General features: G+C 36.4%; 1 protein-coding gene across 50 annotated transcripts in view; it reads right to left on the bottom strand.

The window, feature by feature from the left end:
- The window catches only part of LOC18433797 (UMP-CMP kinase 3), a 39,594-nt gene that overhangs the window by 6,591 nt on the left and 19,569 nt on the right, over positions 1-13,434 (bottom strand). For 27 of the 50 annotated variants that reach the window (XR_016047289.1, XR_016047290.1, XR_016047282.1 and 24 more), the window contains 6 exons: positions 11,186-11,251; positions 10,760-10,814; positions 5,529-5,646; positions 5,265-5,421; positions 729-809; positions 501-608 (listed from right to left, as the gene is read on the bottom strand). Coding sequence is in view for 30 of the 50 variants with exons in the window: in XM_088855457.1 (XP_088711583.1) it covers positions 501-608; positions 729-809; positions 5,265-5,421; positions 5,529-5,646; positions 10,760-10,814; positions 11,186-11,251 (585 nt within the window). In the remaining 20 variants the exon portion in view is untranslated. Of the gene's footprint in view, positions 1-500; positions 609-728; positions 810-5,232; positions 5,422-5,528; positions 5,647-10,759; positions 10,815-11,185; positions 11,252-13,434 lie in introns of all 50 variants that reach the window. The other 23 variants (XR_016047293.1, XR_016047285.1, XR_016047292.1 and 20 more) reach the window with 5 other exon arrangements.

The following is a 13,434-nucleotide window of genomic DNA, read 5'->3' as shown; positions in this document are numbered from 1 at the left end:
AACATAAAATAAAAATTATTATATAAAATGGGATGCATACTGATGACAAATGACTCAACACTTGCATTGGACTTGAAATGAACAGCAAGTAATGTACATAAATTACAATGAAGGTTTTGTAGAATTTTTTTTATTCTTTTCCATTTTCTCTTTCTTTCTTATGCCCTTTCATATGTTTGGTGGTAATTGCTAAATATTACTCCTTAACTTTAAATGATTATATGTTGTGTTTTAGTCCATATAATTTGAATTCATGGTAAATGATCTATTAACAACTACAGTTTCAAAAAAATGATCCATCAACAACTTGTGCATTCTGGCCGAAAGAACTCAAACCTTTAACATGAACACTAGCATCAGAAGTACAATCAGTACAACCATGCCATAAAAGCAGCCAAACACATGATGGTTTCCTACTTTCCATTGCCCATAACATTTAAGGTAGTTAACATGAAAAAAAGAAAAAGAGGTTGCAGCCCAGATTATGCTGCACAATGTACCTTGTGAACCTTTCCTCTTGCAGAGTAATGGTTGATAACTGGGAGATTCAATTTCCTGAAAACTTTCAGACGTTTCTTTATCGTTTCTATATTGTCATCAATGCGGCCCTGAGTATGAGTAAAAAAACACATACTATTAGCAATGATGAAAATATTCCAAATTATAAATGCTGAAAATATTCCAAATTCTAAATGCTAACACTCCCAATATAAAGCAAGAATACCAACCTCATTACGGCTAAGAACCCGTCTTACCATCTCTTCCTCAGGACACTCAAAATATAGTACAAAGACCGGTTCTACTCCAATCTGTAAGTCAGACAATGGATAATTAAAACAGTGAAATAAACAACAATTAAACACATTTAAAATATTACATAATTGTCTTGGTAATACACCAGGAACTATATAATAAATTGGAAACTTTTACGTTACTCATATGCTTTGCATGCTTCAGCACCTTGTATCCACAAATTAAATTTGTATGCGTGGATAAACATGTATATAAGAAGTTAAAAACAATTAAGGGTGTGTCTATGTAACTTAGACAATCCTTTTGAATATCTTCCATTGTTTATCCACATGCAATTTATACAATCTCTAATCTTATTTCCAAATAAGCCCATACCTTTCACTTTGTGCTCTTAAGGTGGGTGTGTCTATGTAACTTAGACAATCCTTACGAATATCTTTCATGGTTTCTCCACATGCAATTTGTACAATCTCTTATCTTCTTTCCAAATAAGTCCATACGTTTCACTTTTGCAAATTTCCCCTTTTATGCACTTTATTCAAGTCAAATAAACCTAAGGTTGAAAGAAAATGGCACATGCCTACTTGAGGAATAATACCAACATAGAGAATATAAAGGCACACATTAGAAAATGGCACATTCCTACTTGAGGAATAATACCAACATAGAAAATATCAAGGCACACATTTTCAATTCATGTCCCTGCCCTTCTACAACTTATCAAGAGACCTATGTGCCACTTATCAAGAAGACAAAAATATTCAGGAAATTTGGTGCAAGATAATATTGATATTTCACCAAGCCACTTGAGCAATGGAAAATTCTGAACAGCATGTGTATCTATAGACTAGCAGAAAAGAGAGTTAATTAACATAAGGCCATTCCACGATCTCTTTTGCAGATAAAGTTTTTTGACAAGTGTTTTGTAAAGAGAGCACCATGCAATTTGTGTGGCTAGAGGGGGGGGGGGGGGGGGGGTCTAAAAGCTCCATTACACATAAAAGAAGAGCCTGAGCATTGTCAAAGTGTTGTACCTTCAATATGTAGTAACATGTTGGAAGTGTACTATTTGATTTCTATCATACAATAAAACGTGATAGAAATCCAAGGATTAGAAGAACAGAGTAAGGATTTCTACATAACAAAACTCCAATATCCATACCCCAAAAAGTTTCTTTTTTTTGTAGGGAAAAGAAAGAGCAATGGTCAGAAAACATTTTCAGATTAGAATAATTCCACATAAAATTTCTAAATGCCCAGTGAACTTGACAAGAAAGAGAGACCACAATAAAAGAAGAGAAGTTTTCTGGATGACGTTTAATTATACATGAAACATTTTTAACTTTGACAAAGTTTATTATAGCCACCTTTGATAAGTTTTACCTCTACATGCAGCTAATTTCAGTAAGAACAATTAAGGAAGCCTCTTAAGGCAAATTGTGTTAGTGTAGAATGGTTTTTATGATAAAAGGTTTCTGCATGCAACCAAGAAATTTGGTGGAATTACATTGATGAGATCTAACAAGTATTTTTGTAAGTTTCGAGCAAACCACAAGAGAAGATCTTCCAAGGAATTCAACATAATGGGTAGATAAGCTATGTATGTTCGGTCTATCTCTTAGTGCAGCATGCTTTTGGGGTTCATCCTCACCTCTAACTACTATAATCCAAAGAAGAAAGGACCAATTAATTCACAGCCCTATCAATTTTTACACACTTGATATCAGAACCCAAAGTTAATGTCTCCAGAGTTACCTTTTCGCAACAACAAATACAAGTTCAAAGGATTAAAGAAAACGAAGTTCTTTAGGAGTTTCCAAGTAGGACTAGAGGGGTAATAAATAAAACACAAACTATGGTTCCTTCAATCTTTCAAGGGAATCATTGCATTAAGGTCCTCAGAAATACAGAAGCACTGATGTTGTATAACAGTATTTCGTCTAGCAATCTACTTCTCAGATCAGACCAGACCATGACCTTAAACTATATAACAATACAAGCTTTCCAACAAAATCTTCCGGCCCAGTCGAAAAGGAATATAACTTAATTATAAAAAGATAAAAAGAGGAATATAACTTCAAGGAGATTTCTAACCTGCTGATTTCTCATAAATATTGAACTGGATTGATGTTCTGAACAAGTAGCTGAACTCCTAATATGACAGCTACTACAAGAATGCTATTCCATTAACAGAAAAGACACGGGATTCAGGTCAGAGGTGGCAAGGATCTAAGTTTCAAATTGTCCATTTTGCAGTTCTTACAAAGATAGCAACATCACCACAACAACGTTCAGGGCTATGTTCACGCACGCATAAAATCAGGACAATCAAACGGTTTATTCACTTTTCTACATTATCCCCACTATATCGACTGGGACATGCGAATTGGAGTATGTGGTTTTGACCTGGTCACATTGCCAGTATCAAAAGCGTAAGGTGGCAGAATTTCTGGGTTTCTTCACTGCAGAGATACAAAAATGCAGAAGAGAGAGTGGCCTCTAAAATACTACTAGCATCTGGTAGGAATCTTCATTTTCTTGTATTATGCTTAAAACATTTGGAAAATTGTCAGACATTGCAAAAGACAAGGTGCCAACATAGATGCTCAAACTGGTTTAAGATAAGGAAACACCACCAGAAAACTTCTCACCCACTGATCAGATCCAAGAAGAAAGAAAACGTAAGAGCATGCTTTACTGGCTCATCGAAAACTTCTCCTCACCAACCCAAGATCAAAGAAAATGACCTAAACTTTCAAATTTCTCATGAGAACAGATATTTTTAGGCAGCAATTACCTTCCGCTTAAGATGCAGTGTGCTTCAGAGCAACACAAATAAGAGATATATAGAAACTTGGAAATGAGATTCGAAGCTTCTCCAAATGAACTCCAAAAGAAGCAATCAAGAATTATTAAGTGATAATTTCTTTTTGAACACTTTTTTGTCCTAAAACTCAGTAGAACCCTTATCAACACAAACGAAGTTGCCTCACTCAAGAATCGAATAAGACATGAGATGAGTCCAACTGTTGGGGGGGGGAAGAAAAAAAGCTAAAAGAAAAAGTGACAGAAACGAATGATTTTGCTCACCAAGAAATTTTCACACACTACACTAATCATGGTATGATCTATGTTAAATAGACACGGCCATAGGTTCCTATTTATGACAAGAATACGAGTGTTGGAAACGTGAACCCTAAAAAATTACATCTAGACACGACACGTCCGTACAATATATAAATATCTAAATAAATGAGTACGTCGACATATAAATATCTTAAAATCTATGTGTAGTTTGCATCTGCATTTAATTCATGTCATATAACAATAGTAAAACATCCAAAAAATAAAAACAATTAAATTAATAATCCAAAAAAGACTACTTTGTGAATCTGAATTTTGTGCATCAAAATTTCTTATAAACCAATCAAAGGTTGCATTATAACCAATCACAAGGTGCATTATAACTAGTAAAAGTCAATTAGTAGCACAAGACAAGGTACAATACAATTGATGCCATTAATAGCAAAAAAGATAAAACAATACGCACAAGGCACAACGAGAATGGAAGAGAGAAAAGTTGAAGAAGAAAGATGAATATCTAGTGGTCCACAGCTTGAAACGGGAGAAAACAACAGTCCACAGGCATGAAGAAGGAGAAACCAATGGTCCACAAAGGGAGAAACTAGTTGCGGAGGAAGGAACCATAGAAAGTTTCAGAGTAGTTGAAATAAATCATATTTTTTAATTATAGTACCATTAATTTATGGAAACCTTAATTTAACAAATAAAAATATTTTTTATTTTTTATTCTAAACTACTTATTTTATTCTAAAATATTTTTTACTTTTAAAATAAAATACTTTTCAATGAAGATTCCAAAAACGGAAACATCACTTTCAAAAAAAGAAATGCGTCTAAAAAAAGGGATACGGTAGTGGACACTTAATAGAGGTGTCGTACGTGTGCCCAAGATTGTCGACATGTGTGCCGGTGTCCGCCAAGTGTCGACACATGGTTAAACCTCAAGACACGTGCGTCTATGTTTCTTCAAGTATGATTATGCGAGCAAGTAGTTATTCAAAAGAAAATCACACCATTCTCAAGCTTTCAGAGCATACAATACAAATTAATGCACTAAGCCCAAGCTCAAAAAATTGACAAAATATCTTTGCAGAGAATCTTTTCACTGAAATGCATTTTGGGCTTTATCGTCTATATTTCATTTACATAACAATCATTCCCTTGTGCCATCTATTACTCTATGCATTCAAATGCAACCTCTGGTAATAAGGTAATGAAATTAACTAAACATCAACTAACCAAGGCAAAGAGTCTACATCCCTTTGAACCTTTTTGTGAAGAATTGTACAGACAACCTCCAATCATACAGTGATATTAACCACACAATCGCAAAACATGACAAAAAATGTACAAACCCAAACTAAGGAAATGATAACCGAGAACAAGGCTTTGAACCTTTTTTTGAAGGCTTGAACAGAGTAGCTTACAAATTGTTCGAACGCGACGCGATTTTCATCAGTTCGAGGAAACCCATCAATCAGAAATTTATTGTTCTCATTGGCCTCCATGTGTTTATGCAACAGCTTTACTGTGACTTCAGAAGGAACAATCTTCCCCTCCTTGATGGTATCACAAATCATAGCCCTGAAAAATAAAGGAAAATTTCATGTTCTGATCAGAATACTTGAACCATAATGCAATCCACATTAAAACAAGGTCAAAATGAGTAAGATAACAATGCAAATGTGCACCCAATTTCAGTATCAGAAGACATCTCTCTCCTCAAGAGTTCTCCAGCACTAAGGTGTGAAAATCCGAAGGTATCAACGATCTTTGAACATTGAGTACCTTTCCCACTACCAGGACCCCCTGAAAATACATGTCTTATTGTTTAGCTACAGATAAAAGGAAAGACAACGTATGCCACATAAAAACAAATACAACGGGAGCTCTTGGAGAACTTCAACACGGAAAATGAAAAGATAATCAAGAGATAGAAGCAAAGCTGAACTACACATTCCAAACATTCCGAAAAACTGTGCATGGAACAGAGGACACAAGCAAGATTCAGTAAAATGAGAGAGAGAGAAAGAGAGAGAGAGAGAGAGAGAGAGAGGGAGAGAGCGAGATTCAAAGAATGTACTATGAATAACCCTTTATTGATCAGTCTTTCAATATCCATGCACAACCATAACAAATCAAATATATAATCAACCAGGAAGAGTACTCCAGCCGCAGCCTATTAAGAAGCCTACAGATCAGCTTGGGGAGCCTTGTAAACCACAACCACTTGCCATTAATCCAGCATAGACCCTCGCACTCTAAGATACATTGCCCCTAAACCTTCCTATAAAACCTCATCAAGAAGGTGGAAGATTCCAGAAGGCAGAAGGTATAACTTACTTGCCTGACTTGCAATCAGCAGAAGTTCCCAGGACCCTTGAAAGGCGTCCTAGCCTACTAACAAGGCAAACGTGTCTTGTAGCAGTCCTCACTTTTCTTGTCCCCCCCATCCTCATCATCCCTTCTTCAGATGTAGTCATCCCTACTTGAGATGCAAAACTTGGTCTGAGCGCCCCCACTTCCCACACCCCACTATTGCCTCCTCTTTTTCATCCCTAATCTCGTTGATTATCAACCTAATATGTTCTCCCAAAATTGCTCTTTAGAAAACTAAAAATTTCATAGATATCCTACATGCCTATCAGTGAAATTCTTTGTACTGATGTCCTCGATACCCCACAAGTATCTTATTCAGTCCTGATCTTGGTGCCACTAGAGCCTAAAAGTTCCAACTCCACTGGCACTAATCTGTGCTGCCAATATCCAGTCAAAGATTTTTTTTTTTTTTTTTTGCACTGTACCCATTCCATTACACCTATTTTTCGGACTGAATGTTGAACTGAACATTTTCAGATATAAGTTGCATGCAACTGGTCATCTGTGATAGGGTGCTTGTGATGAGCATATAATTGTGATTGTGTTTGTTATGGTTAGAAAGAAGAATTATAGAGAAAAAATAACGTAACTGTCCTTATTTGTTTAGGCATAAATATCATAAGGATTTATAATTGTATGTAACGCATTTTGAAGCAATTTAGAATACAAAGATGAAGCGTTTGACCTTCACAGTGCCCTCTAATCGTCTCCTCCTCCTGTCTTCTTAGTCTCCTCTCCACACAACATATTCACCCTTCAACACCCATGGCCTCCCATTTCCTTATCTCAACCTTCCTTCAACTCGAGCCTACTACTTCGACCTCATTCATTTCAATACCCCATGACCTATCCCTTCCTAATGATGAGGCCTACTACCAGCCTCTCTATGCCTTAATTGCTAACACAGCTCTCATGAATCCCTCCTCAAAACTTTAACCTTGCGTTCTTATATCTCCATCGACCCGTAACTGTAATAATAACCCCTTCATCTTCTGAGGATATTTCCCTGTTACATCTGCGGATTGACAGTAGCCCACACAACCCTCTTCCTCACTACCACTTCCGTTCATAAATTTTCCCAACTATCATCCAATAGAAGTCCTATCTTAAATTCACCATCCTCAACCCCGAACAATATTAGCTCCACGGTTATCCCTCACAGCAATTTCACCATAGAATGCACGAAGCACAATAACTCCAACAAAAAAAGCAGCTCCATGTAGTCCTCCTCTATCTCCTGACAGCACAAACAATCATGCAAAAGCCACCTCACACCAATACTATCAAGGAAAACTGTGCCCTGAGCCATTTAGCCTCCAAAGATCCTAACTGATCTCCCTATCCATGGTACGTCCACCCATCCTACATCCTCATTTCCCACAGATTTAGGATCTGTTTGACAAAAAAGAATCTGATTATTCAATTTATTTAAAATCTCAATAAATGCATTGCCCCTTTTTCATTTATTTGAATTAAATATTATTGTGATATATATATATATGTTTGTGCTTGTTTGGCTGGAAAGCCACATCTCACAATTTCTCCTGGTGCAACAAAGGGTTTTTCAAAAGGATAATTCAAAGGCTCTACCTCCCTCATCCATTCATCGTATCACAGTCACATGGAGAGGCTTTTGATCATCTCTCTCAGGCTCTCTCTCCCACTGACCAGACCTCTCTCTCTCCCACGCTTGTGGCCAAGATATCTGCCAACTTTAAGAAGCATTCCATACATATCGACGCATGTCTATTCATGTCTAGATAGAGAGATATCTGGTGGCCAAGATGGAACAGGAGAAGGCCATTTAAATGGAGTGTCTATAAGCAGCCCATCTTTTTCTTTTGACAGATTCTCTAATGGTTGAGGAAGGAGGCAATTCCCCATCTCAAACTTCACCCTCTTCATTTTATTCACACAACAAAAGGATATGGGTCAATCTAATTAAAGCATAACTTAAAGAGGGGAAGAGAGCAAGTTCTACCCTAGAGAGAAAGACGCATGGCAAGTTCTACCCAAAAGAGATAGAGAGGAGAGAGAGCAAGTTGAGAGAGAGAAAGAGGGTCCGTGGAAAGCCGCAAGTTTGTATTTTCAAAATCTTTTTAAATTCAAGTCCCACCTGTTTTTTAGAAGATAATGATTTTGGGGTAATATTCAAATCTCATGCGATTCCGTAGGCTCTATCAAACGTGGCTTTAACCATATCGTGTTAAAGAATATCTAAATCTAGTAATATACTGGAATATCTGAATATTATGTGCTTGCCAAACATACCCTTAAGTAGCAAACAGCCTTTTGCTATAATTCCATTGGTCAAAATATTAACAAGCATTCAATTGTCCTTGATCCAAACCTTCAACCATTGAAAATCCAATGCAAGAGGAAGAACTTACCAATGAAGCACAACTGGTTTTACACACTTCTTAGAAAAAGGGGAATTGAAACTCCCAGTCCTCTTCAATTAATTCCTAATGGCATTTCTTTTTCACCTGCACCATTACAAACTTCGTTGCCCATGTTTTCTATATCCTTTTATGTTTCTCCGGCTCCTTCACAGCCCACCGTCTGGCATCCCTCTATTGTGATCCATTTTTAATTTCCTTTCGGCTACCCCTTTGATAATATACTGAACACCTATCCCATACTAACCAACCACTAGTTGCCCAGTAACATGCACAACCAATGCACATGATTTTTCTCTCATCTGCTTTGAACTTTAATTATCATTTCAACTCCTCCAACTGCAACCCACCTTTTCGTGCCTACTGCATCTCTCTCTAAAACTTGTTTAGACTTGAAGATACTTGTTAAGACAACCAATGCACATGATTTTTTTCTCATCAGGCTCCCCAAATCTGTTAAGCCTAGAAGATACTTGACAAGCTAGCTTGAATCTCTCTCTAAAACTTGTCCTCTGAAAACCAAACGGCCCATTTCCGGTTTCCAGCTGATCTTAACCCTAGTTTGAGGGTATAGATGGGTGCCTTAGGCGCAGTTCCTCCTCATTATTGCAAGTCTATTGTCTTTTTTATTTTTTTAATATTTACTCAGCAAACTTGTTCTCGGTGATGTTTATGAAGATGTAAATATGTCAAATCCCCCACAAAAAAACACACAAAAAAGAAGGGCTCAAATTGGCTTACTCAATAAGCCAAAACAACCAACACCATAAACGCGAGGGAAACAATATGAAGATGGGAGAAGCCTCCACAATGACATGAACCCATGATATGCCGTGTGATATATGAGGAGCAACCTCAAATTCTACAACTAGTGAAAATTATAAATTATTAAGAAATCTAAAATGCGAACATTAGTAAAATAATGTTTACAGCATGCAACTAAATTAGTGAGACTAAAATTAAGCTTCGTCACAATCTAAGTACACACTGACCAATGCACATAATCTTAAATCCTGTGTATCAAAGGTCAATGCAAGGTGTAATATCAAACTACTGTTTTGCCATGGTTTTTATAAGCAAACATACCTTGGAGATCTCAGATCCATTGTCTTTGCTTCATGTAATCTAGGTTCTTTGTATTCCAAAAGGAAGCCAACCCAATGGAGAACGAGCAAACAAATGAACGAATATCTAGGGACATACTAGGATTTTAGAATTTCATGCAACCTTGATTGTCTTCCTTTATGCAATGTAGCTTTCATGTCTTGCAAATGAAATTTAGTAGTTACCAAAAGAAAAAAACTATAAGATCATATGCTATATACAAACACAATACATCAAGAAACGGCCCAACTTGGCATCTAAGCAGCACCTCGAGATGAGGCATGGGCATAGGCAGGCACTGGGGGGAGGATAATTTAGCCCCCCAAACCCGTCTAATATAAAATTTTGAGAAAAAAAAAAAAACTTATATTTAAATTTCTTTTATGAAAAAATTCAATTGATTGTACGTATAGATGCAGATATGTGTGCGTTTTTCATATGCATATACAAAATATTTGTATAGTAGAAATATATACATACATTATATATATGTACGTTTGTGATGCACATGTGTGTGTGTGTACAGGTGCGCGTGCACTTGCGCATGTGTGTGTGTGCGTGTGTGACCCCTCAAAACGGAGCGCCCGCCAATTGGATATGCAATATAATGCCTTAATTACATGCTAGAATATATTATTACGTGCCTTAATGCGTGCAAGTAGGTAAGCTCATGTATATGTAGGTTTATGTGGGATTTCTGCATTTATGCACATTATTCTCATAGCTTTAAAGTCTTATCCATTACCAGTATAAAACTATAAGAGAAGGACAACATAGGCCTGAAGTTTTCTTGCATGCCACAAAGATGTAGGCGCCATCTATTTAATTTCTTTAGAGGAAACTACAAGTATGGGAAGACGATTACACTCGGAAGACATTCTAGGCATAATAGCAGGTTTGTCCCCCAAATCTAAGATTTAAACTAAAGCCACAATGAGAGGAAAGCATATCCAAGGATAAACGAGAAGGCAAGTAAGAGTGCAAAGTAAGAACAATGGAAACATTATAAAAAACTCTTAGTCATTAGAGTATATACTCACCTAAGACAAAAACTATGTGCAAATTTTTGTCCTCTATACGTGCCTGATCCTTTTCCTGCATTCAAATTAAATACATAACGATCCTTGTGAAGGCAGAATTTGCATTTACTTTCCTGTATATAGGATATCAAAAAGTAAAATTCCAATCTAGGAACTTAAATTCAATAAAAAATTGTGCAGTACTGACATAAGAACAAAAAATTATCGAGCAACCCTCCAAGAAGCAATCATATGGTGGAAGAAGCCTAGGCTAACCATATAAAGGAATAAATTTGGATGAATCAGCATCTGATAAAGAGAGCATATTAAAATTTTCTCCGCATTATAGTTACAATTGCAGTCAACACAGATAAGGATTTGCCAGAATTGCTGAGTCCTAACTTGTCAACTGAATTGCGGATAACCAGTAAAGGAATACTCAAACACCTCAATAACCCCATCATCCAAAATTCTTGTTGTGAAGACTTTTGTGAACTTCCATGTGCATGGTACCTACAACAAACTCAAGTCACAAGGACAAAGCGTAACATAAGAATGAAGCCATCCAATGTGGCTAGAAATATTAAACAATCTAAAGCATACCATGAAAAAAGATACTGGGGATACCAACTACTCGCTGCATGAGAATGAAACCAACCTTTTTGAAAGTTTGTCTTTAATTAATGCCACAAGGACTAGAAATCTAAAGAATAGTATGTATCGTTCTGGAAAGTTGGCACTAGCTGAGGGAAAACAAAGCTCTAATGAAAAATTAAATCAAGCATGTACAAGATTGTGGAGTGTTAGGAGATTTACGCGATCTTTTCATTATCATCATGAAATTAATTAACCCAAAATTTAAATCCATTAAAAAAATAAAAGAATCAGTAATAATGTGCATAGGAGATCCCCAAATGAACCATCTTTAAAAAACAGAGATAAACAAAAGCACTCAACATACCCATATTAACAAGGATCAATTGAGATGATTTCCTATACATTATCATCATGATTATCCGACCTTATCCCAACCATTTGGGTCGGCTCTACGAATCCAGTTTCGTCATTCCGCTCAATTGAGGGCCATACCCTGAATCAAACGATCAGTCAACATATCTTTTCTCATTACTTCCATCCATGTCCTTTGAGGCCCTTCCCTTTTCATTTTAGAGTCTTCCACTTGAACCAAATAACCCCTCCTAGCCAATATTGTTTTAGGTCTACGCTGCACATGACCAAACCACCTAAGTCTACTTCTCCTCATTTTATTGCCAATTGGAGCTACCCGTAAGTTCCCTTGAATATATCCATTTCAAATTCTATACTTCCTTGTCTTGCCACTCATTCATCACAACATCCTCATCTCAGCTACTCTTATTTTATGGTGATGTTTATTGACCACCCAACATTCTGTCCCAGAAATCAAGGCTGATATCGCTATCATCGTATGGAACTACCTCTTCAGTTTTATTTGTATGCGACAATCACATAAGACTCCAATAGCACATCTCCACTTCATCCACTCAGCTCTAATTATGCGAGCAAGATCTTCATCAATCTCTCTTTCACATGGATTATCGACCCAAGACATTGTAAATAATCACATTTGGGTATTTTTTTGGCCATCAATCTCAACTAATTCTTCGTTTCTGCTCCTGTTATTACTAAACTTGCAATTCCATATATTCTACTTAGTCTGGTTAATTTTAAAACCTTTAGATTCTAAAGCATCCCTTCAAAGCTCTAACTTCACATTTATGCCAACTCTAGTCTCATCAATCACAACTATGTCATTTGCAAACCACATACACCATCCAGTATATGCCTAATTAATTCGTCCATAACCAAAGTGAAAAGATAATGGCTCAATGTTCACCCCTAAAGTAGGCCTACTATCACTGAAATCCTCACTTGTCTTTCCATTAGTTGTCCTCAAATTAGTTAGCGCTCCCTCGTACATATCCATAACCATATCAATATATCCTCTTGAGACTCCTTTCTTTTCCAACACACACTAAATTATCTCTCTAAGTGCCCTAGCGTATGCTTTCTCGAAACCAATAAAGACCAATGGAAGCTAGGATTGTAAGAGGTAAAAAGCCTATACCATAACTAATTAAATATTATTATGTTTTCAATTTCAGGTTATCAAGAGTTGCCATATAATCAAGTTTATTTTGCTTTTTCACTTTTAGCTGCCCATTAATCTCCTAGTAAAATTAGCTTTATATATATGTAGTTGTGGAAATGAATTATACTGACCAATCAAGAGGTTATAAAAATTATCGCCTTGAATTTGATGGGAAAACTAAACAGATGACAGTTGTATGATTAGGAAAAGCCCAAACTATCATCTTTGAACTAAAAAACAACATAACGTGGACTATTACAAAACAAGAATTCCAAAAAAGGTATATATATGTTTGAAAGAAGATAAAGGTTCCATTCAACTATTACAAGTTACCAAGCCCACGGCAATTCCCTCTTTCCTATTTGACCTGGTCTCCAAGCCTAAGAGCAAATGAAGAAAAAGGATCTAATTTCACACATTTGTCAATGCTATAATGGTAATAAAATGCTTATAAAGATCACTCACAATTAAAGAATAACAAATGAAATCGAACAAATGAACACTGTGCTATATATGGAGCTCTTCCATCCTCCGAAGGGAAAATCCATTGTCCAACAGTTGTTGA

This window comes from Amborella trichopoda, chromosome 13 (genome assembly GCF_054954075.1).
Source record: "Amborella trichopoda isolate Santa Cruz 75 chromosome 13, AtrichopodaSantaCruz75HAP2 v2.0, whole genome shotgun sequence".
NCBI classification, from domain to species: domain Eukaryota; kingdom Viridiplantae; phylum Streptophyta; class Magnoliopsida; order Amborellales; family Amborellaceae; genus Amborella; species Amborella trichopoda.
This window is presented reverse-complemented; position numbering and strand designations above follow the sequence as displayed.